General features: G+C 41.4%; 2 protein-coding genes across 2 annotated transcripts in view; both read right to left on the bottom strand.

Annotated features, from left to right (window-relative positions):
- Positions 1-2,865, bottom strand: part of akap11 (A kinase (PRKA) anchor protein 11) — a 28,565-nt gene extending 25,700 nt beyond the window's left edge. Inside the window, exon 1 of the mRNA XM_080478993.1 lies at positions 2,816-2,865. The gene's annotated coding sequence lies outside the window, so the exon portion shown is untranslated. The remainder of the gene's footprint in view (positions 1-2,815) is intronic.
- Positions 2,866-9,434: 6,569 nt separating this feature from the next.
- The window catches only part of dgkh (diacylglycerol kinase, eta), a 60,165-nt gene continuing 45,893 nt past the window's right edge, over positions 9,435-23,706 (bottom strand). Inside the window, exons 16-29 of the mRNA XM_080478936.1 lie at positions 22,859-22,993; positions 22,139-22,256; positions 21,943-22,053; positions 21,761-21,857; positions 20,953-21,060; positions 20,006-20,119; positions 19,768-19,902; positions 17,803-17,963; positions 17,614-17,719; positions 17,126-17,218; positions 16,827-16,946; positions 15,119-15,224; positions 14,007-14,137; positions 9,435-10,211 (exon numbers count right to left, since the gene is read on the bottom strand). Coding sequence (XP_080335062.1) covers positions 10,125-10,211; positions 14,007-14,137; positions 15,119-15,224; positions 16,827-16,946; positions 17,126-17,218; positions 17,614-17,719; positions 17,803-17,963; positions 19,768-19,902; positions 20,006-20,119; positions 20,953-21,060; positions 21,761-21,857; positions 21,943-22,053; positions 22,139-22,256; positions 22,859-22,993 — 1,622 coding nt within the window. The 3' untranslated portion in view covers positions 9,435-10,124. The remainder of the gene's footprint in view (positions 10,212-14,006; positions 14,138-15,118; positions 15,225-16,826; positions 16,947-17,125; positions 17,219-17,613; positions 17,720-17,802; positions 17,964-19,767; positions 19,903-20,005; positions 20,120-20,952; positions 21,061-21,760; positions 21,858-21,942; positions 22,054-22,138; positions 22,257-22,858; positions 22,994-23,706) is intronic.

Here is a 23,706-nt window from a genome sequence, read left to right as displayed (position 1 = left end):
GAGATATGCATTTAGTATTAGTCATGGCAGGGAGAAAAAAAAACTGCAATTAGTTGTGACCGAGTTTAGGTTCACACAAATCCTCCTCGGCTCATTCAAAACATGAGTTGTCACCTTTTGCACAAATATGTGGGGGGGGTGATCCTTGTTGAGAAGGAAGCAGATTCAACAATGTCCCAAGGGCAGAAAACAGAAAACAATGGAGCCTGACGCCTTGTTTAGTTGGGAGTGGATACGGGTCAAGTTATGAGCCGGATGGAGAGATAAACAGAGAAAGACAGAAGACGGGAAAACACTCACAGCTGACTGTGAGACCAAACATTAACCACCAATCAGGCTCAGGCGGCTTCACGGTCAGACATATTTATTCTCATTGTGTTCCACTGAAATGAATAGGGATAATAACTCAGAGGGAAAGCTGGGTGGAGGTTCGCCAGCAGAGGGCAGTACACCTCAGAAGGAAGAGAGCCAAACCATAAAGGTGGAGGTGCTAAAAACAACAACTGAACTACTGTATTTTCTGGATTATAATTCACACCTTTTTTTTTTTTTTTTTTTTAAGTTCTTTGGCTGTTTTGGGGTTTGTTTTTCCTGTGATGGACTGGCAACGTGGAGCAAGAAACACTGGAGCGAGAAAGATAAAGCTGTTAATAATGGAGCTGGAATAAGAGAAACTTTTTAAAAAAATGGGTAAAGTGACTAAAAAAGCCCCAAGGATTGATTAACAATAGTTTGCGTTTTCTTTTTTCACTAATCTGTTTGAGCACAAGCATTGGTAAATTCATTAAGTTCCATTATGGGTCCCACTGGACCAAACAGTACAAAGGAAGGATCTGACCTGAACGACATGAAGTCGTTTTTATAACATCATCACTTCCGCCTCTGCTTTCAGTGCTGACCAAACCAAAATGTCGACTGACAGAAATATCTTTCACAAAAGGAGAAAAACATAATTCAAACTTCGACGTTACTAATAATGGAACCATCATGGAATCCGTCTTCTCTTGTGAGCGAGCAAGGAAAAGCGAAAAAACTGCCAAACTGGTCAACACGTTTAAGATATTGGCGAATGATGGCTGCAAGCAGATTGTTCCTGACTTTATTTACTCTTTTGCTTTTATCATGTTATCATTCCCAGGCATCCACTGACTATTGTTGTGTCCTTTGACTTCGTGTTGTTATTCCTCTGGAGTGACTTTTGACGACTGCAATGCCGAAACCAAGGCTTTATTTTGAAAACTCTCTGCGGTGCCCAATTCTCAGCACCATTAAACAGAAAGAAAAGGACAATAAATCCGAGTTAACATGCAGCAGCCTACATGGCATGTAAATGATTGTGCACGCGTTTTCGGACTATTGTGGAAAATATTCAGCTATTGTAAACCCAAACCCAGGCAGCCACATGGGAAACATGCAAACAACTCGCCGCAAACATAAATGCACGCATGCATTTATCCCGGCACACAGGTTGTTTTGGAGGAAGTTATAGCGAGAATATAGCTCCCAGAGGTCTGACAAGCTCCAACCGCCAAAACAAAACCATCCATTTTAACAAGGTCAGATCTTAAACATGTCTTAAACACCAACTTTCCCTTCACAACACCTAAAGACTTTCCGACGCTTCAGACCAAGAATCTGAACAAAACTGTTTGAAGGATCATGTAGCAGGCCGACAGAAATACACAGACCGCCTAATCACACTTACAAGGTTCATTTGAGGGAAATGGTGACGTTGGATCTGTGATGCTACATCCCAGATTACTTTTGGGAAAAGGCTGCAGACCCTCACGATTTGCCAAAACATTACCGTGACGCTCCATGCTGGAAGTCAGGCCCACTCCAATCGGCATAGAAAAAGAAAAGGCACTGAGCAGACTGGAGCGTCCCAAGACAAGACTCGAAATGGCAGAGACTGACTCAAGACCAAGACCTTTGAAAAGGTGGTCTCCAGACCAGTACTAAAACACCCTGATCTTGAAAAGCCTTTTCAGATTGTACTCCATGTTGCATGTTTGGTCCTCTGAATAAAAACAGTCTCGGTAAGACGCTGACACCTTTAACCTTTCTACAATATTGTTAATATTGCCTGTTAATGGTGGTAGTTATTCACTAGTGTCATGACTCAGGCATGTTCCCTTGAAGTCTTGGTATGTTCTGGTCTTGGTCTTCTCTTTAGTCTTGTCCCCTTAAACTCTTGGTCTGGACTTCGGATGCTCTAGTCTTGGTCTTGACTCAGTTTAAACCTATTAAGGTCTTGGTCTTGGGTCATGTTTTGGTTTTGGTCTTAGCCCCTTAAAGTCTTGTTCTTGTCTTGGTCTTGGGTGTTGTCGTCTTGGTCCTGACCCGATCTCAGGTCCCAACATTACCACCGTCAGAACCAGGGATGCGTCCCGGGTCCCTGGACTCGGCCGGCTGCTGAGGCTGGTACCCCCCGCAGCAGGCCACGGACTAACAACACTGATGTTAACACGCCACTCCTCCTCAACACACTCTATTATTATCTAGTATTCTCCATCCGGAACGATGCAGACACGGACACACGGGGTTTAAAACGAACCTGTCGGACCCAGACGTCCACGTACGAACCGAGCCCCGGAGCCTCGGAGCCTCGAAGCCCGTTGACAGGCTGTCAATCACCGGGCTAACTGCAGCGGAACCAGGCCGCTCTCCGCCCGTGCTGCGATGTCAGCCTCCGCCCGCTAACCCGCACCGAGTCCGGGGAAATGAAACCACCTAAACACCGGAACCGTGCAGTGACGGAACCGTTTACTCTCCTAAATGCAGTTATTGAGTCTTTTTTTCTATTTTGCCTCACCGTTCGAGTGTCGGACTCCAGCAGCGCTGACGGTGGAGGATGTTCATACCGTGACTGACTCGATCATTTCGAAACACTATGTCACGAATCACGATTCGCGTCAATCCTGGAACTCAAACCATGAAAAAAGCTCAAATTGTTTATATATAAACATAAGTTTCCAAAATGGATTAAATTTATCCCTAAACTTTAACGCAACTAGTGTAAAGAGAACAGATGCTCTTCAAATCGAACCGAATGGTCTTTAAATGAGTCGCGCTTCTGTTTACTCGACTCGTTACTGAACTTCACCTACCCATGAAAACAGGAACAAGGCGTCAGTAGTCGCGGAGAAAGCGATGTGTGCCGCACTGACACTGTTGAGACCAGAGCAATCGAACACCGAGCAATGTTGATGTTTGTTTTTCGTTTTAAACCATTACATTTTATTTTGAATTTAATATTCCTCGGTAAATGTAGGTAAATATAAATACTCTAGTAGCAGCCGTTTTTGCATTTGGTAGTGCAAATAACCATTATTCATTCATTATACATATATATAAGAAATAGGCATAGCTAATAACAAAATACTTTACATTGTGTGTAATAATATTTCCTTGTTGTTGTTGCTTTCGTGTCCATCTGTCATCTATTTTTTTACTGTGTTGACTTTATATATATAACTTCACCAATTTGACAACTTTCCTGGTTTCAACATTTTTATTTAGATATAGTTCTGTCACATGTTCCACATTTCTATAATGACAGTAAGCAATTACACATGTGATCTATGCAGCTACACGCAGATTCTGGACTCAGACCTGAAATGAAACAACCACATGAAGGCAAAAACAAATCAGCTCACTACCATCTGAATTCAAGGATTTCTGAATGGACAAGACTGAGAGAAACTTGTTCATGTATTTATTTTCATCAGGTTGGGTTATTGTAACAGTGCGATTGTAGATGTCAGTAAAAACAAACAGAAGAAATTGTTAGGTCATCCAGAATGCTGCAGCCAGAGTCCCATTACACCGAAGCTTAAATCCCACTCGATCCACTTCAAAATCTGACTTTTGCTCGAGAAAGCTTTGAATACATCTCAGATTGTAGAATATGAAACATCCCGTTCCTACGCTCACTTGTAGAGTAAACTTCCTGCTGACACACTCACTTCTTTTAAATCAGGACTTAAAACACTATTATTCACTTATTATTATTATTATTCACTTTTACAATTCATTTGACTTTTATCTTAATAAAGCTTTCATTTATTCTCTGGTTACTCTGGCCGTAATGTCTCACTGAACTTAAAAGTTAATCTAACATTTGACTGCTGTTCCAGCTTGACCAGGCCTCTGCAACCGTTTCTATCAAATAAGCCGTTTTGTCACTTTTGACCAAATAAAATTCTTCTGGAGCCACAAAACATGTTTATTCTTAAAAGAGCTCGTACAGCTTATAAAGTTATATATGTAGTTTTGCTAAATCCATGACATTTCATGACGACAATTTAAAATACATTTTTCATGTTTTTGGTTTTGTAGCCATTTTTAGCTGTTTTAACCTGTTTGGCCCATTTGATTGTTTTAGCCATTTTGAATTTTGACAATTTTTCTTCTGTCATGTAATTTAAATTTTTTTTATTTTTAAGCCATTTTAACCGTTTAACCTGACGTTGCTCCATTCTTGCCAGTTTAAAACATTTTAGCGGTTTTGGCCATTTTACCGAAGAGTCTTTTTTTGAAAATAATCCAGGTATATGAATCATTAAAAAAAAAGAAGAAGAAGATATTAGGATTAATATTGTGCTGCATATAATATTCAGAGAGCCAATACAGAGGAACTAAAGATTCGCAGGTTGTAGACCCCGGAGCTAAACGCTGTAATGGTGGACAGAAGGAGTCCGAAACACTTTTCATGTATTTGGTTTTATTGAAGAAGAGAGATATGAATAGGTGGCCTTATTTTTTAAGGCACCTCCAAAATGTACAACAAAAGCTGAACCATTTATTTATTCAGAATACAAAAATACACATCTCAGTGACTCCAAATCGTAATAAATAGTTAACCATGCATTCTAACCATAAAAAGGCACAGAAAACAGTCACTTAGTAGTCATAAAAATGATCAACTACTTTACCAAAAATCATCCAGATAGTAATACAGGTGACGACCGTAACATTATATTCCAAATGTGAGAACACAATACACATAATATCATTTAACCCTAGGCAATAAATATGCAAATATTTTGTTTATACCTACATATATATCCTTACAAATGAAAACTGTGCCATTGTAAACGAAATGTAAACGAATAAAACTCACTTTTCTCCCATTGTTTTAGGAACCACGTCAGAGACTACATGCTAATCTGTCTTCTTAAAACATAATTTGCATGGGTTTTCCTTTGCTTTCGGAAAACCAGGCAGTTTGCAGCATTATGTACAGTCCACTGAAAAGACCACAGCGAGGAAGGGAGGCGGCGACTTCCACATCCCGGAGTCTGGCAACCAGACACACTCAGAAGATTCACACACAGCGGCAGACACTTTTGTTTGGACGCACACGTGAGGCGGCTGCTTGGCCACAGCAATGCACAGACGATATAATCTCCAGAGTCACTGCAAGGTTCAGTCTGATCTGATTAGACTAAATTATCTTCAATCAGTCAGTGGTGCAACAAAATAGGAAATAAACAGTCTCCGTTTCTAGGAGATATAACCTTTTTTTTTTAAAAAGTTGCGTTGCACCATCGTCGTGTTAACGGACATCCAAAGGGGAATGAAATTTTTTGTTTTCGATTGAAAACATTGTCGTGTAAACGGTCCCTAAAACCAGAAGTTCAGTCGTTTCTGAATGGATTATACACTCTTAAAGGGGTCATATTATGCAAAATTCACTTCCTAATTTTTTTCCAACAGTAATGATCGTCCCCATACCTGGAATGACGCACCAGAAGTGAAGAAAGTCTGTCCTCTCTCTCTCCGTCTTGTTTCAGTTTTTAAAAAAAGTGTGTTGCTCCAACCAGCCAATCAGAAATCAAATCCTATATAGTGTCATCTGAGGTTTAGCCAATCCCAATCAAGGGAGGTCCTCCCTTTGACTCCTCCCACAATTAGGCAGCTCTGCTCTGGCACATGGCACCACGAGAGGAAGTACTTCCTCCTCTTCCCAAGATGGGCATGTGTGGGCGGAGCCAGTCAAGCTGACACAGACACAGCAGATTCTGAATGCAGCTCCTATGATCCAATATTCAAATGGAGGAAAATCAAGGAAAGGCTGGATTTGAGGCAATCAACTTTGAATACAATGTTTTTGGACCAGCAAGACCATGTGAAAGTGCTGAAAAGCTGCATAATATCCCGGTCCTTTAAAGCAGGTCAACAGCTGAACTCTGACCTGAATGAAAAACGATCGCAAAAGTGGTCAAGAGTGACCAAACCAATGAATTTTAGTTCTGCGGCAGAATCTATTCATTAAGAGTGTCCAGTAAACCATCTGTTTGCATCTTTTGGTCCAAGGATTAAAGCAAATCCAATGCAAACAGAGAGTTAACTGGATTAAATTCAGCCTTTCCCTCATTGTGTTGCACCCCACACAGGATCCGCGGCTTCTGATTCATTTGAATTCGGCATGTCGGAGCCCAAACATGCAAAGTAGTGACGACTGAACAACCAAAGCAGGAGACTGCGTGGGGATCAGGGAGCGTGAAGGTGTGTGAGACGTGTGAGAGAGAGAGAGAACGACCTCTGGTGGCATGTCAGGGACAAAACATGCACAGCTGGAGGCCTCCCTCACACTCTGCCGTTGGTAAATGTGTAAAATAAACTTTGTCGGATAATTAGAATGTGGCGCTTGATCAGTGGTTCCCAACCTTTTTCAATTGATTGATAAGACAATATGAACAGTCGCATTTATATAATCAGGGACGCAAAGTTTGTGTACGACTTGTCGTGTCCCAGCTCGTCTCCAAATCATAAAAATGTTCTCATGTTTTTTTTTTTTTACTTTTGACCTCCTCTGAGGAGCCAGAGCGTCGGACCCCCCCCCCCCGAGGGACACGTTTGGGAACCACTGAACATGATTACAGACGTCTCCAACATCCCCTCAATGACTCGACTCTGCATGATGCAGCTGCAGAAAACAGGAAACACAAATTGTCTGTCTTTGTATACATTTTTTTTTTTTCTCTGAAACATAAAGTGTAATAATCCTGATCGTTTTCGCTGCATCCAACAGTACAAAGCAGCAGTGACGATGCTTCGAAGGCTTAACTTTGAGGAGGAACACGTGCAACGTGTTGGAAGATTAAGGGACGAAAATGTAGGAAAAGCTCTGGCAAAACCGTGCGTGCGTCTCCACATCCTCGATCGTTTTTGAAATGAAACGTGAGTCAGTTGGCATCGGCCACTGGTTAAAACGCACACACACACACACACTCACACACACACACACACACACTCTACGCGTTACAAGAGATAGTCGTGTCTGCCCACTCGAACCCATTCATAGACTTTCAGTGGATCACCTTGGAAGCACAGAGGAGTGAAACTACAACCCAGTGTGCCACTGGAAGAAATCTGCAGGCTTGTTACTTAACTTGAAGTCCGTCAAGGGTCTAACTTATCTAAAAAAAAAATAATAATAAAAAAAAATCCTCAAATCTCAAGGAATGCATGTACAAAAACACCCCCCCAGAAAAACATTTTTTTTCTCTTCTTCTTCTCTCCCCACTACTTCCAATGAGAAACATCACGTGGGAAAGCTCAGAAGACAGTATCAAAACAAGAGATAAAATATTGCACCATCATAGGATTACGACAGCAATATCATGTACAAGAGATTAGAACCAAATACACTGTTGTTGTGGTGTAATATACACAATCAAACGTGTGAGCTTGTTGACAATGCATGCCATGTCCGCAACCACCGATTACTACAACACTTACAAACATTGTTTGCATACACTGGCATACTGTATATACAGTGCATTTTTATACATATATATATATACATATATATACACACATATATCGACTTAGCATCACATACTGAAATATACCCTGTAATGCCACCGGTTTTAAAAGAAACTAATAGTGTGAGATCGGCGTCTCGTTTGTCATCAGAAGAGCGAAAAGCTGCACTCGAACGGCGCTATGCAGGCTGCAGGTCAACTGCTCTATTACAATATCCCCCCAAAAAAGTCTAACTCCTATCCTCGTTAGTGTTAAATACTGCGCCAGAAAAGGTATAAAAGTTGAGGTGAACTGTTAATTCGATGCAATGATATGCGGCTTTACAGAAGAAAGTGCCATTGAAGTTTTTCTTAGAGGAAAAAAAAAGAAAAAGAAAAGAATAAAGAGATTGAGCCTACAGTTGATGCTGCCACCAACAATTTAACCTGACAGGTACAAGAGCTGCAAACCAGAAGTCCGTCAATCGACTAGTCGATCAACAGAAAAGTTTTATTTTAAAAGCTATATAAAGGAATTTTCGTGCGATTATAATCAAATTCTAAATGTATAAGCCCCGCCCCCAACTGGGGGATATACCCCAATAGCAGCTTGAGATATCAGTTCAAACTTCAACAGATAAAATTGAAAATGCCAATCGCATAAAATTAATTCAAAAGTGAACACAAGACGGACTTTAGTAAGATTCCATCAATTGAAATGTATGTTTCTGTCATTAATTTCAGTTCAGTAAAAAAAACATTTTCTTTTCATGAGTAGCTACTATTCTAATTTCAATCCATAACTACAAGGTTTGCGTATAAGTTAGCTGCGTTAGGCCCCGTTTATACGACGACATTTCCAAGTGAAAATGCGAAACTCTCGTGGCGTTCACGCGACGGAGCCGCCGAAAACTCAACTTTTTGACAATGCTCCGACTCCATGGAAACGAGGAAAAACTTCTTGGTTTCATTTCAAAATTCTGCCGTTTCCGTGGAAACGGGAATCGTTTTCAAAACGTCACCATGTAAATGCAAAAACGTTTCTGAAACGAAATTGGAAAAAAAAAAAAAAGAAACCCTGATGCGTTTTCACAAGAAATGTCGCGTAAACGGGGGCCTAGTTTCACTGTTCTCATTGTTTAGAGCACTTTGTGGTTGATTTTGTTGGATATGAAAAGTGCGACACAAATGAAAGTGTCACCGGATTTGACGTTTTTTTTTTTTTAAAGAAATACCTAAATAATATATTTCTGAGTCCAGGTCGCCCTTTGGCGGGCATCAGAAATCTGTGATTGATCTTGTTGAATATATTCTGGTTTTGAACTACTACCCAGAACAATTAAAAACATTTCCAGCTCCGTTTGGCACATTTCTCCAAACAACTAATCGATTAATCAGGAAATCCTTAAAAAAAACAAAAAAAACATAAAGCAGCAAAAATAATGATTGTTGCAGCTGTAACTAATACTAATCATATTCCTGCACCTTAAAATTGAGTTAAGACCTAAGACCTTCTGGCCTAATTAAGGAAAGAGTCAACTGATGAGCGTGTTTTTTTCATAGACATTCACTTTGGTACTGATTTCACATCCACAGAACGTGCCAAGATACCAATATTAACTCCATATATTTAAATCACGCTGACAGCTTTGTGGTTGTTTTTTTTTTTTTTTTTTTTTTAAAGAAGTCCTTGTGATTCTTACCAATAAAGCACATTTCACACTAAATAACTGAAGATATGGCACTTGACAGAAATCTTTGACACTTCATGCAAAATAAATTAAAGCTAGAAAAAGAGCTGAATACTAAAAAAAAAAAAAGAAAAAAAAAAAGAGGGGATGCACTCAGTAGTTAACAAATGGCATCGTAATACTTAAGTCATGTCAAACTTGTTCAAGTGGTAATTCGCACACAGAGGAAAATCAAGACGCTAATCATGCACTTAAACGTATATAAAGTTGAGCAAGCATAGAGTGTGACGGTTCTTCCCCCGGACGGCTTCCTGGACGCCGACGTCGTCTTCACGCGCCACCAAACCGAACGTGGAAGTTCTGCTACGGGTTTGTTGAGAGTATGGGTTAGTTGCATACCTGATCGTGTGCAATGAGTGGTTATTGGATTGGAAATGGCTTTGTCTTTGTGCGCGTGACTGAGGGAGTCCACGGCTTCCATATGCGGCTTTCTCCACAGTCATTTTGGCACCGAAGCACGAACAATGTTGTTTTCTGAGCCGAGGGATAAACATCCAGCTCCCCCTTGAATACCTACGTCCTCCCTTCACTTCCTGCGGTGCTCCCAAATGCTCACGATGCAAAGGGACGGTTTGATCCCCCACCCACCCCCCAACGGAAGCTTTATGTCAGTCCCATGTTAGAGGTCAACCATGGAGGCCTTGGCCAGGTCCTTAGTTCCCTGAAGAATTCTCTTCATATGACCCACTTTCGATATCCCCAGATCCTGTGGACGGAACCAGAGACGTTATAAATACACCAAACACTGACCTTTAGGGCGAAGCATCCACTCCATATCTCAAACTCAAACACTTTGGGATGAACACGGGAAATATGGCTGCTTTAAAATAAACGCTCCACTCCGTGACTGACCGGATCACCCATTGGGAACAACATTTTGAATAAAATGTAAAAAGGTTCAAAATGCAGAGATGAGCCATCATGTATTATTAAAAAAATAATAATAAAATCCATTGATACTATTGATCATTGATAAGTAGACAATTTTTTTTAAAACTATCAAAAAAACAAATGAAGACATAAAAAAAAAATAAAAATCAATGGCTTCCAATGTAGAACTTTTCAAAAACACGCGAAAACACAACTTTTTGGAAATGTTTGGGCTCCGCCCCGGTATAGAAATGCTGCCACTACACATGCTCACCACGGCCGTCATAACTAGTTGTTCTGCACATGTTCATTAGAGACAATCAGAACAATGTTTCCTCCGTGTTGTCATGACTCCCAGTCCATACTCTCCTGGGACTTGGCACTTTTATTTTGACAGTCACCATAATAACAATCCAACTTGGTCTTCTGTCCACTAGAATGTCCGTGTACGAACATTGTTAATGTTTAGAGTGTATTGTTCTCCTCTTGTATGTGTTTGTGGTTTCATTATGTAAACAAACAACAGCACCCACTAGTGGCCCAACATGAAAACTACATCATTTTTAAATCGTTGCCGTGTAAACATGAAACCTTTCTGACACGAAAACGCAAAATATATTTTTCACTTGAAACCTTGTCTTGTAAATAAGGCCGCCATTGTTGTTATTGTCCATCTACTGAGCATGTGCAGAAGAACTATTTACCATGGCCGTACTGTGTTTCCAACAGTTCTGTTCGAACAGGAATGATCGACACTATTGCTCTTGGTGGGAAAGTGTCCGTTCAGAAAGTTCTTCTGCTTGGGTCCTACCGAGATGTTGCACCAAAGTAGCTTCATATTTGCAGATTATTTTCACAAATGCACTCAAAAGTCAACAAATGAGAGTTTCTAGACGGTAATCCCATCTGATGATTATGTTTTACTAATGTCTTTTGAGGTTCTGTGATTGTATATAATATGTCAAAATTTAAACGTAAGCATTTTTTGGAGCAAATGCTACAGAGTTATGATAAAAATGCTTTTTACTATAAAAAAAGGCTGTGATTCTTGAGCTGGACACAAATAAGACTCTTTACAGTATTTGATGACATAGATAATCATCCAAAGACCTGAAATCTGTCATTTTTTGAAGTTGTCCACACAGTTTAAGTAATTCCTATTCAAAATCAATTAAGAACATTATCCTCCCTGATAACTTCATGTAAATACTTTTATAATCAAATTAAATTGAATCAAACTTGTTTATGTACACTGGAAACACTGTGCTTCACTGAAGATGACAATAAACATTCTGAGAAATGTCATTAGATCAAAAAACTAACATTTGAACAATTCTCTGCAATAAAACAGCAAAGCACTAAAATTCTCCAGAAAAACAAATAGACTGACCGGGAGTCTCGAACAATGAAATGAGGGACATACGTAGAAAAACATAGAAACAGTGTAAGTGTGTGTTCATGTACATTGCGGGCGTCAACTCATTTTACTTAGACGCAATTTCATTTTGAGTGGGCCGGACTGGTAATATAGAGCCATAATAACCTTTGAATTTAGTTTTTCTTTGTTGTGTCGCAGAGCATACGTGCTGAAAATGTTGATATTTTGACGAAAACCAAACAATTACTAACAAAAATAACTACAATCTCAACATGAAGCCAATTTTAATGGCACTTTCTGGCACAAAATACAGTGAAATGTCCAAAAAGCTTCTCCTTCAGCTGTTGCATTATGGGTATTTTCACAAACTCACCTTCACAGCATGGCTTTGAGGAAATTGCTACTCAACTCAAAATGTTCCTCTTTGGAAAAAGCCGACAGTTCAGGCATGGTAAAGTCCCCAAAGACCTTTTTCTTGAGTGAGCTGCTTTAGGTTTAGTCTGTAGGGAAACGTTACTCAGTGTCTCACCACTATGGTATTAAACTAATAACGATTAATACCATCATACCTGCTATTATCGACATTATCTGGGCCGTTTAAGGGTAGCAACATGCATTGTACATAACTTTTTCCAGAATTTAATGTAGAATATAATAACATCATGAAAAAAGGCATTAGCAACATAAGCTAAGAAATAAAACCCTATTATTATATATATATATATATATTATTATAATTATTAACCCTAACACTGAAAATATTCAATGTGTGAAAAAAATACATGACATCTAAAAAAAAACTAAAATAAACCCGAACATCTTCCACACTTTTAATGATTTCGTCACCAAACTTGAAGACGCCACATATATGGGCTACACTGGTCTTGACCGTACCACATGACGAAAACAGAATCATCTGCTTTACTTCTAAATAATTCTCTCTAAAACTGAATCGGCACATCACACCAAAATTTTGTCGCGGAAATCATTTAGAAGTGAAGGAGATGATTCTGTTTTCGTCATGGGGTACGGTCAAGATCAGTTCAAGCAGAATCAAATGCTTCAATATTGATGTCTTGGGGGAAAACTAAATTGATGCTTCAAGAGGAAAAAATGACCAGATTCACCTGGAATATCAAATCAAATCAAATCAAATCAAACTAAATTTCAATAACACTTTTCATACAGTTGTTGCAGCACAAATTGCTTCACCTACTTAAGAAAAAAAACTAAAATCAGCGTGCCCCTGCTGATTCAAGGAACGATTAGACATTATTGGTCATGACATTATTGGCAATTATTCTGTTACTGGTTAATACATTATTGGTCATTATTATGTTATTGGTAATTAACACATTATTGGTAATTAACACATTATTGGTATTTATCACATTATTGGTAATAATGTTATTGGTCATTAGCACAGTATCGGTAATATTACGTTCTTGGTCATAAATACGGAATTGTTATTATTTCATTATTGGTCATTATTACGTTATTGGCAATAATTATTGGTTGTTACAAACACTCTATACTCCCCATGTAATCCATAATTTACTTTCTTCCTTACTTTCTCTGTACCTTCCTGCAGGGATCTTCGGTTAACCAGTTGAAAGTCTGCGATCTGCGACTTAAACCTTCTGGACTCTCTTGCTACCATGTTTTCTTGTATGTTATTCTCTTTATGATGTACGAAGGTGAAGTGCTGTGAGAGGAGCTCTGTTGTCAGTGGCGCCATGTGAATAAAAGTGAATTGTATTGAATTGTTGGGACCTGGATCTTCAACCCTGCAAGAGTCAGATGTGAATCGTCATGTAAATCTTTCCCATTCTGCCGCCTTGCAGTCTCCCTAGGAAACAGATGACGGCTGTGGGTCTCCTTCCTATTCAGTTACACATATCCTCTACGACTGGCTGACTTCCCCCCTCTTCAACAGATACACAGTGTTAGTGGGTTGCAGCAAGTCTTTGTCACCAAGCAGAAGCCAAGCAGAGCGATGCAGCACAGCACGAGAGGCGGGCGACACAGAGAGACGTGAGCCGGAGAGACGCAGAGGATACAGAGCGAAAAGAGTTGATCGTGGGTCGGAGGAGAGGGTTGACACAGATTAGGAGTGTGTGTGTCTGTGTGTGTGTGTGTGTGTGTGTGTGTGTGTGTGTGTGTGTGTGTGTGTGTGTGTGTGTGTGTGTGTGTGTGTGTGTGTGTGTGTGTGTGTGTGAGTGTGTGTGTGTGTGTGCGTGTGTGTGTGTTTACCTTCAGGTCCCTCCTCTCCAGGTGCAGCAGCTCCGAGCCGCGGATGTCGTGTCGGATGAAGGTGTCTCTGTACTCCCCCAGATTCAGCTGTTCCAGCCAGACGCCCACCTCCTCTGTGCCCCACCTCTCCACTACACACACACACACACACACAGACACACACACACACACACACACACACACACCCACCCACACACGTATACAGCAGAAATACACGCACGCACACGCACACACACACACACACACAAACACACACGCTGCCATTTAACACATCCCAGAACGTTCACTCTCGCCCATGTGAATATGTCACGCACAACCTCACAAATGGAGGGTGACAGTTGTGGTAAATCATCGGGGGAGAAGATGTAGAGTGGAGGGGAAACAAGCGGAGGAGGCAGCTGGCGGCGGAGGAAGGAGGATGAAGAGGCTGAAGGTCGGTGGTTAAAATGAGGCAGTCCAGAGGAAAAGGGTGGGGGGTGTGGGGTGGGGGGGGTGCATGCACATCGTCAACCATTGTCAGAACACAGAAAAAATAAAAGAGGGGAAACGAGAGGAAATACAGCTGAACCAATCAGAGACCAGCCCAAGATGAGGGGAAGGACTTTCACACTTCTAACACCCGACTCACTGGTCGTCTATTCAGTTTTTCTATTTGAAACTTTCAGTCCCTGCAGGTTATTTTTTGGTTGTTGTTTTTTTGTTCGTTCTCCATCTGAAGTCTTGTTGACGACTAGTTGAACTCATGAGCATGACGGAAAGGCATGAGGTGGGGGTGGTGAGGTGGCGGGGTGGTGGGGGCACGTGGATGGACAGGGTCGGGCAATGAGACGTAACACCTTGGTGGGGGGGTGGGGGGACATCACAGTGCATGAAACACAGTTTGTTGTTGTTGTTTTTCTTTGGTATTAGAACTGTGGGTGGATTGGATGGCGCTGAATGGACGAAGGATGGCAGCATTTCCAGCTTCGCGTCAAGTTTGCGACATTCACAATATTTCAACATAAACTTCACTCGGGCTTCCCCCGCGGCAGATCGGAGAGACCCCGACTGATCCCGACCCGGACCGGCTGCCTGTCTGTTCAGTCTGAGGAAAACAATGGGAACACTCCTACCTGACTGGGGACTGGTCTTCTTGGAGGCCTTCTCCTTCTTGAACTTGGGCACTATGCGAAACATGCTGCTGCGACTGTTCCTCTTGCCGTAACCCAGAGAGGGGTCCTGGTACATAAGCACAGTCAACCTATAGCTTTTCATTTAGCTACCCGACTCTCTCGTTACCTGCAGTCACACGACACGGCGAAGAAGGTTCCATTTTGGTTTGAGGACTCTTTTAAGCAGCGGGAATTGATGCCGCACAGGTGTAAATGTGTGGCTAAGCCCCGCCTCCCTCAGTTACTGTTGCATAAACCTACAGAAATGTGTGTCGCCAATCTATATACAGCACGATTTCAGTAGGTAAAGGTCAAAACTGCAACTTCAAGATGAGGTTTGTGGTACGCAGCAAATTGAGCTTCATCTAAGTGTGCAGGAAGGCGATCATGGATCGGCACATTATACGGGAAAAATGTCGCCGTATGTAGAGAAATCCAGGACAAATACCTCAAGCCAAAAATGTTGCTCTTGTTAAAGGATGTTATCATAAGTAAGCAACTGAATTACTTTTGTTTTATTGTGGACGTTGGGTAAAAACATTAAAGTGTAAGTCTCAAACAAATATGACTAATTGATATTTTTTAATTCCTGATGGAAATGGTCCAAATATAGAGGAGAATAGAAAAGAATAAAAAAAACTTTATTTGTCGTGATATGTGCAATATAAACGAAGTAGCAGGTGCTGCTCCGTTTGGAATCGATAAAGTGAGCAAAAGCACACTTAAAATTGATAGAACGTGTAAAAAATAATAGCACTCATAAAATAAAAATATATAAAAAAAAGGTTTAAATGTCTTAAGAGGGTAAATGATCAAACACGGGAATACTTTTAAAAACACTATATCTTAAAAAAAGAGTCCCCATAGCTGATTTCTTTTTTTTTTTTTTTTTATGACAAAAAGACAACAGCCAGACTGTGAGAAGAACTTAAGTGTCTTTTGTCAACGTTTAAAGTGAAATTTTCTTCTTTTGAATGTGATTTCAAAATTTCAAATTTCACTTCAGCTTGACAAACCTGTTGATATAGTAACAACAGCCATCTTATTAGACATAAATATGCCTTGTCTCTATGATTTAGAAGTTCTGTATGAGCAGCAATGTGGTATAAACATAACATACAGGAAATAAAAGTCAAACTCACATGCAGGACGATTTCATCTTGAGTGGACCAGCAGCCGTAGGAAACTTGAAATCTAATACCAAATACCACGCTCTCCGTTTTAACTTATTTCCACTTATTTAGTCTTGCACTACATTTTAGTCACCTTGTCTTGGGGATTTGAAGTTATTTTATCTCAGGTACTTTTTGTGTGTTTTATCATTGACCCTGCATCGGAATTTGGTTCTGCAGTGCATCTCCGATGTAAATTGTCAGTATTACAATAAAAGTTATCTATCTGTCTATCAAATTGACGGTCAAACATATGAAGTCAAATGTCATTGAATTTGAAACTGAACCACAAGACAGTGTTTAATTGGGATGAAATAATAAATCAGGGATGTCAAACACATTTTAGTTCAGCCCAAATTCACCTGGTGTGTCAGACGCATGTAATATCAGTGTGTGTGTGTGTGTGTGTGTGTGTGTGTGTGTGTGTGTGTGTGTGTGTGTGTGTGTGTGTGTGTGTGTGTGCGTGTGTGTGTGTGTGTGTGTGTGAGGTTGCCTACCTCCTCGTCGTTGGGCTGCAGGATGTGGTAGAGCCAGGGGATTTCTCCCAGTTTGGCCAGCTCCGCCTCAACGCTCTGCAGAGCGCCGGACAGCAGCTCCTCCTCCGGCGGATCCAGTTGCTGTTCGGGGGGGGGGGGGGGGGGGGGGGGGAGAGAAAAAGAAAAAGGGGGGACTTATCAGCCGACACGGCGAAAGACAAAGGACTGATATTCTTTAATGCCACAGTTTGAGTGAAATGGTAAATAAGCCAGAACAAAGGTGAGCGATTCGGCGGTTTGCTTCAGCCACAAGGACTCACCAGGGAGACGCGGCCCAGCAGCAGAGACTCCGTCTCGTTGTACAGAGCTTTGACGGTGCTCGCCACCTCGATGGCCGTGTTCCTCGTCAGATTCTGGAGGAACAACATTCAGGATCAGAATCGGGGTGAGGTAAACACACACACACACACACACACACACTCACAATACAGAGACTTGAAGTATGGGAGAGTTTGTCTTCTAGAAATGAAAGTGAATCAGTGGAAAGTTCAGAGGAACTTTTTTATGTTTTTTGAAGCACTACAAGTTGTATTTTACGTTCTGAAAAGTGACACCCTAATAAATGCCGATGGATTGATCACAAGCAGAGAAATATCAACCTATAATCTGGATTATTTTGTCCCCATGACAGTGGCATGAAGGAGTGGATACAAAGAAATGAGCGGCTGCAGTGCCCTCTAGTGGTAAATAACTTGTTTGTATAACCATCCTTGTTCTCCTGCTGTTATAAGCTGAGTCTGTGGTGTACCTCAGGGAACTTGGGGTGTGTCTTGTTGATGGCGTGGGACGCGGCGTTCACAGCGTGAGCCAGCTCCTGCTCCAGCAGCCCGTTGGTCTTCGCGGCCTCACATATCCTGAGAGAAGGGAGTGCAGGGCGTTATTTGGAGAACGAAGTCGGGAGACGTAGGGAGGCGCACGGAGGTCGGGCGAGGTTTACCTCGTGATGAGTTCCTCGGAGGCCCGGGCGCACATCTGCACCTGGGAGGCCTCCTCCTCCGTGGCAAGATCCACGGACTGCTGAGGGTAGAGGTGAGGCCGCAGAGGAGGCTTGTCGTACTTCAGCTTGTCCTCCCAGGACTTCAACGTGTTCTCAAACGCCTGCAGGGGAGCACAAACAAGCACAATATACATATAGACTCCATAGAACTTTATCTTGCGTGAGCCGGGCCGATAATATAGGGCCATAATAAGCGTTAAAGGGGTCATATTATCCAACTTTTCAACGCTTTCATATTATCTCATTGATCCAAAAACATTGTATTATTGCTTTTACTTGATTTTCCTCCATTTGAATATCGGATCATAGGAGCTGCATTCAGAATCTGCTGTGTCTGTGTGAGCTGGACTGGCTCCGCCCACACACAGCCATCTTGGGAAGAGGAGGAAGTACTTCCTCTCGTGGTGCCATGTGCCAGAGTAGAGCTGCCTAATTGTGGGAGGAGTCAAAGGGAGGGCCTACCTTGATTGGGATCGGCTAAACCCCCGATGACACTATATAGGGTTTGATTTCTGATTGGCTGGTTGGAGCAACACACTTTTTAAAAAATAAAACAAACCAGGGATATTTCACTGTATTTTGCACCAGAAGGTTTAACAAAAAATTCACTTTGGGTTGAGATTGGAGTCCATTTCCAAAGTGATTGTTTGGTTTTCGTGAAACTCTGAACATTTCAATCACGTATACTCTGCGGCACGTCAAAGAAAAACGTTAGCATTTAAATTAAAAAGTTATTATGGCACGATTGTGCTCAATTGAACCATCTCGGGGGTGGTTGTGCGTCATTTGAGGTTTTTTGGAGGAAAAGACCAAGAATAAGTTCAAACCAGGCTGGACTTTATTTATGAAAAGATTTCAAGCTGAACAATTTGGTTGAATAATCTATTCCAAATGCAGATTGGGGGAAAATAACCACATCTGTCCTTCATTGATAACTTGATTAGTCTCTGTGTGGTGGACTGTTTTCTTCCACTCGCCAAACCTTCTTCACATGAACAGTTTTATAATGTTTCCAATGGGATCGAATTGTGGTTTTTAGTGTTTTCCGGTGGTGATAATACTGAAACCGTGACCGCTTAATTCGCTGATTGGAAAGTTGAAATCAGGTTAAAGTGTATGAGTAAAAGTGAGTAAATGGTGTTATATAAGTATGGATTTAAAGAGCTAGAAATACACTAATAAGGATTTTTTTTCTCTACTTCAGGGTTGAGATCATTTAAAACTAGAACTACACTCGGTAGAGCGCAAACCATCGCCAACCATCATAGTTAACATGATAGCAATTATATCGATGTTAACTGGGTAGATCAGGGAGCAACGGCACTGTCTGTTGTCGCCATGGAAACGACTCAGCCACCAGGTGTTACTGTGAGACTGCAAGGCTTTCTGGGGGATGTATTAGTGCTTTTATTAGTAGAACATTTCAAAGGAGATTTAGTGTGAAGAGATGAAAGGAGATGAATGGCACTTTTTTTTTTTTCATAGTTTCGCGGTTTTTTGGGGGGGATTATTCGGAAACGGTTAGTTGTGATTCCCAAAATCGAATTGAGTGGTCGTTGGAGGAAGATAAATCATCCCCGAAAATTTCATGCAATTTGGGTAAGTAGGTTTTGCGAAAGGTTGGTACAAATGTACAAAATACAAATAAATAAATAAATAAATAAGTTAGCAAATAAATAAGCAAGTAAATAAACAGGTAAATAAATAAATAAATAAATAAATAAATAAATAAATAAATAAATAAATAAGGTAGTAACAGGAAACATATCTGAATTTTTCGACAATGTTGCTTTAAGTCACTGAGAAGGTGAAATAGAAAAGCATCCATTGGTAGGTATTGCAGTATGTTTCAATGCACGTTTCTCAAAACGTCCCACACATCCGTTCTGCTCCCCTCCTCCTTACTCTGTCTCTGGTCAGCATCTGTGCCCGGTTCTTGTGCTGGATCTTGATGACGCCCGGCGGCTGGATCCAGGCCTCGCCGTCCACCTGGATGGGAACGCCCTCGTCGCCCAGGATGGTGATCTTCACCGTCCGACACTGATTCAGACAGAGGCTTCGGTCACACACACACACACACACACACACACATGCTCTGACACGTCTCTCTCTTCCACTGCATGCTGCACTGGGCTTTCCTCACCTGCGCGATGCGGTGGTGCTGCAGCTTGATGACCCGGGACACGGCCATCTGCATGCTCCCGAACACGGCCACCACCTCCAGGATTTTATCATCGAACGACGGAGCGCAGAAGATCTGTAAGACGCGAGAAGGACATTCGGGAAATGGAGACGAGTAAAACTATAAATTCATGCTGTACAGTTGTAATTCAAGGTCAGAAATCCAGTATCCAGAAGACAAAGGATATTAATTTAACAGCAAACTATAATAATAATTAGTTTCGGAAAGCAGCACATTTTTAACAGTTATTATCGTTTGTCTGCAAAACAATCTATTTAAAAAAAATATTCAAAAGTCGCTCCCATAAAAATTGTTTGATTTGATTTGAAAACAGTTGATGAACGTGTTAATGATCAACAGTGAAACTGCGTAACAAAGTAAAAATGTCCAAATGGAAAATAATGTGCGAATAAATGAAAAAAACAAAAAGTGCTGAACAATCATATTATTCCATAATGGTCATGATAATTATGAAATGTGATTATTGAATATTGGGGAAGTGGGAGGATTAAATACGTTTGACTTTTTCCTTCCAATTTTCAGACATGTTGAATTGGACATACGTGACTGGAATTCCATTCTGGGCCTGGACATTACGAATATGATTCAGGGCTTCTGTGTGTTCAGCGTGTGCGTGCAAGATGGAGTTTATCTAAATGTCCTCTCTGTTTTTCTTTCCTTCTCTCCAGCACGAGTTACGTAACATCAAAAGGCATGTACTGTACGTATGTGTGTGCGTGACACTAGCAGTCCTCCGGCCGGGCCCTAAACAAACAGTTATATCACTGGCTCCCCTCTCTGCACGTCGAGGTCGACCAGCATCCACACTGACATCCTGACTTCGGCTCCAGGAGGGAGAATCACTTCCGCTCTGTCCACTTTCACAGCGAGACCGGAATCGTACTCACGTCGTCCTCCTTGGTGCCGCCCCAGAAGTTGGTCCCGCCCGCATAGCTGGGAATGTTGAGCACGGCGATGCCCTGGAGGCTGGGCAGCGGGATGTACTGACCGTCACACTGAGAGAGGACGCAGATTAACAGCTCGGTTCAGGGTTTGTATTGCAGGAGGACATGTCATCAACATAACCACCTGGAGCTTCATCACTCAGAGTTTTAGAATGCTGTGAAAATAAACTGAATACTTTCTCATAAATAATCATCTGGATGTTAATGGGAAGAATATTCTCTACAATCTGGGATGTCAGTGGGAGGAAGATGCTCTACAATGTGGATGTTAGTGGGAGGAAGAAGCCCTATAATCTGGAAGTGAAGAGGAAGGTGCTCTATAATCTGGATGTTAGTGGGGGGGGAGGTGCTCTATAATCTGGATGTTATGAGGAAGATGCTCTATAATCTGGATGTTATGAGGAATATGCTCTACAATCTGGATGTTAGTGTAAGAAGACGCTCAATAATCTGGATGTTAAGAGGAAGATGCTCTAAAATCTGGGTGTTACGAAGATGCTCTATAGTCCGGATGTTAGTGGGAGGAAGATGCTCTATAATCTGGATACTAATGGAAGGAAGATGCTCCATAATCTGGACGTTAGTGGGAGGAAAATACTCTATAATCAGTTCAAATGTTTTAATGGTATTCTGGGGTCGTCAGTACTGTCGAGAAGGAACCAGTTATATCCTCATCAGATAGCTTCCCGACTGTCATCTGCACGTGCAAATTACACTAGTCATAATCTGCAAACCTTTTTTCTTTCCTCACCTCTAACTGGACCTTCTGCTCCAGGTTCTTGTAGGTCCTCTGCAGGAGCTCCTTCGTGCCCAGAACACCATACCACATCATGTTTTTGGTGCGGCTCCTGCGTCAGGAAGAGGCAGAAACTGAGATTAACAGTGTGCAGGAGCAGGATTTAATCAGGAATAAAGGAGGGAATATCGTCCCACCTGCATTTCTCCGGGTGCTCCTCCCGCTTGTTGTTGAACTCCAGCGAGATCTTTGCGTCCAGGCCGATGCCGAAGTAGTTGTTCATGACGCACTTCTCCATGTAGCCCTCTCTGGGTGCAGCAACACAAACAGACAGAAAGCAGTCAGACGAGGATCTGCTGGGCGCCCAGAGTGACCAGAGGGTGCGGCGCTCACAGGGAGTCCAGGTCGGGGTCGATGAACGGCGTGGCGCCGAAGGGGTCGATGTTCGCCAGCAGCATCTTACTGATGATGGAGCTGCCGGCGATGGAGGCGGCAAGACCGGCTCGCAATCCTGCACACACACACACACACACACACACACACACACACACACACACACACACACACACACACACACACACACACACACACACACACACACACACACACACACACGTAAATCATCCATTAGAGCTTGTTAGTGGAAAACACAACTTCATTATTACTTTTTTTAGCTTTATAACTTTCTTTATTGTTATCCCCCAAATCTCTTCTTCCCTCGCTCCTACAGGAGAGCAGTTATCAGGCAAGGGCATATCAATAATACTCAGTACATTAAAATAATACACAAAAACGAGAATGACAAATGAAAAAAATAAATAAATAAATGAAAAAAAAAAACATATATATATATATATATATATATATATATATATATGTTTTGTTTTGTATTTACTATTACTACATTAGAAATACTATAATCTTCTACTGTACTATATTATGTTTATTACATATGAGAAATAAATACTAAACTCCCTGTTAAATACTTTATGATCGATGGGGTTACAGTGTGTGTGTGTGTGTGTGTGTGTGTGTGTGTGTGTGTGTGTGTGTGTGTGTGTGTGTGTGTGTGTGTGTGTGTGTGTGTGTGTGTGCGTGTGTGTGTGTGCTGACCTGGACAGATTATACGAGTGTTGAGGACGGGGAGATTCTCTTTGCTGGTGGTGAACGGCGTGATGGTGAAGGATCCGTAGGACTGCGTGCTGCGGCTCACCCTCCGTTCCGTCGGGGAACAGGGACTCTTAGCAGCTGAACACACACACACACACACACACACACACACACACACACACACACACACACACACACACACACACACACACACACACACACAGAGACAAAAAAAAAACATGTCACAATGTTTCCTACATTATTACAATAAACCCTCCTTTTACCTGCAGATGGCGCTACTCTACTAACATGTTGGTATTCCATTTGATTGCAGACACTGTTGCATAAGTCTCATAACCATAAGTCTTAGACCATGTGTGATGTCTACAAAATGTAAATACTACAAGAAAATAGAAATACATGTTTGTGCCGATATATCAGTCATTGTAGTTGTCCTCAGCACTTTTGCAGTAATTTGGAAAAAGGGGCCGAATGACTCACTTTTTCAAATGTTTTGACTATTGTAGAGCCATGAACTCTAAATAAAACCAAATGAAGGGCTTAACTTAAAAAGACTCTTATAAAGAACATGTCATTGAAGAAACGCCCCCAATGTGCTTTCATAGAGTCACAAACTGTTTTAACCGAAAACCGGTCTGTCTGGGTTTTTTCCTCTAAATATGGAAAAAACACAGTTTGCATGTTTTATCACAAGAGAACAAACACATTTGAAAAATAAATAATAATATTAACACATTTCATTTGTATAGCACACTTAAAAATCAGGCGACATCTCAAGGTGCCTCAGACAATCACAGAGTCATTACTGCAAAATGTCTCTACAAAATTAT

The sequence above is a fragment of the Lipophrys pholis genome, assembly GCF_963383615.2.
Source record: "Lipophrys pholis genome assembly, chromosome: 13".
Classification (NCBI taxonomy): domain Eukaryota; kingdom Metazoa; phylum Chordata; class Actinopteri; order Blenniiformes; family Blenniidae; genus Lipophrys; species Lipophrys pholis.
This window is presented reverse-complemented; position numbering and strand designations above follow the sequence as displayed.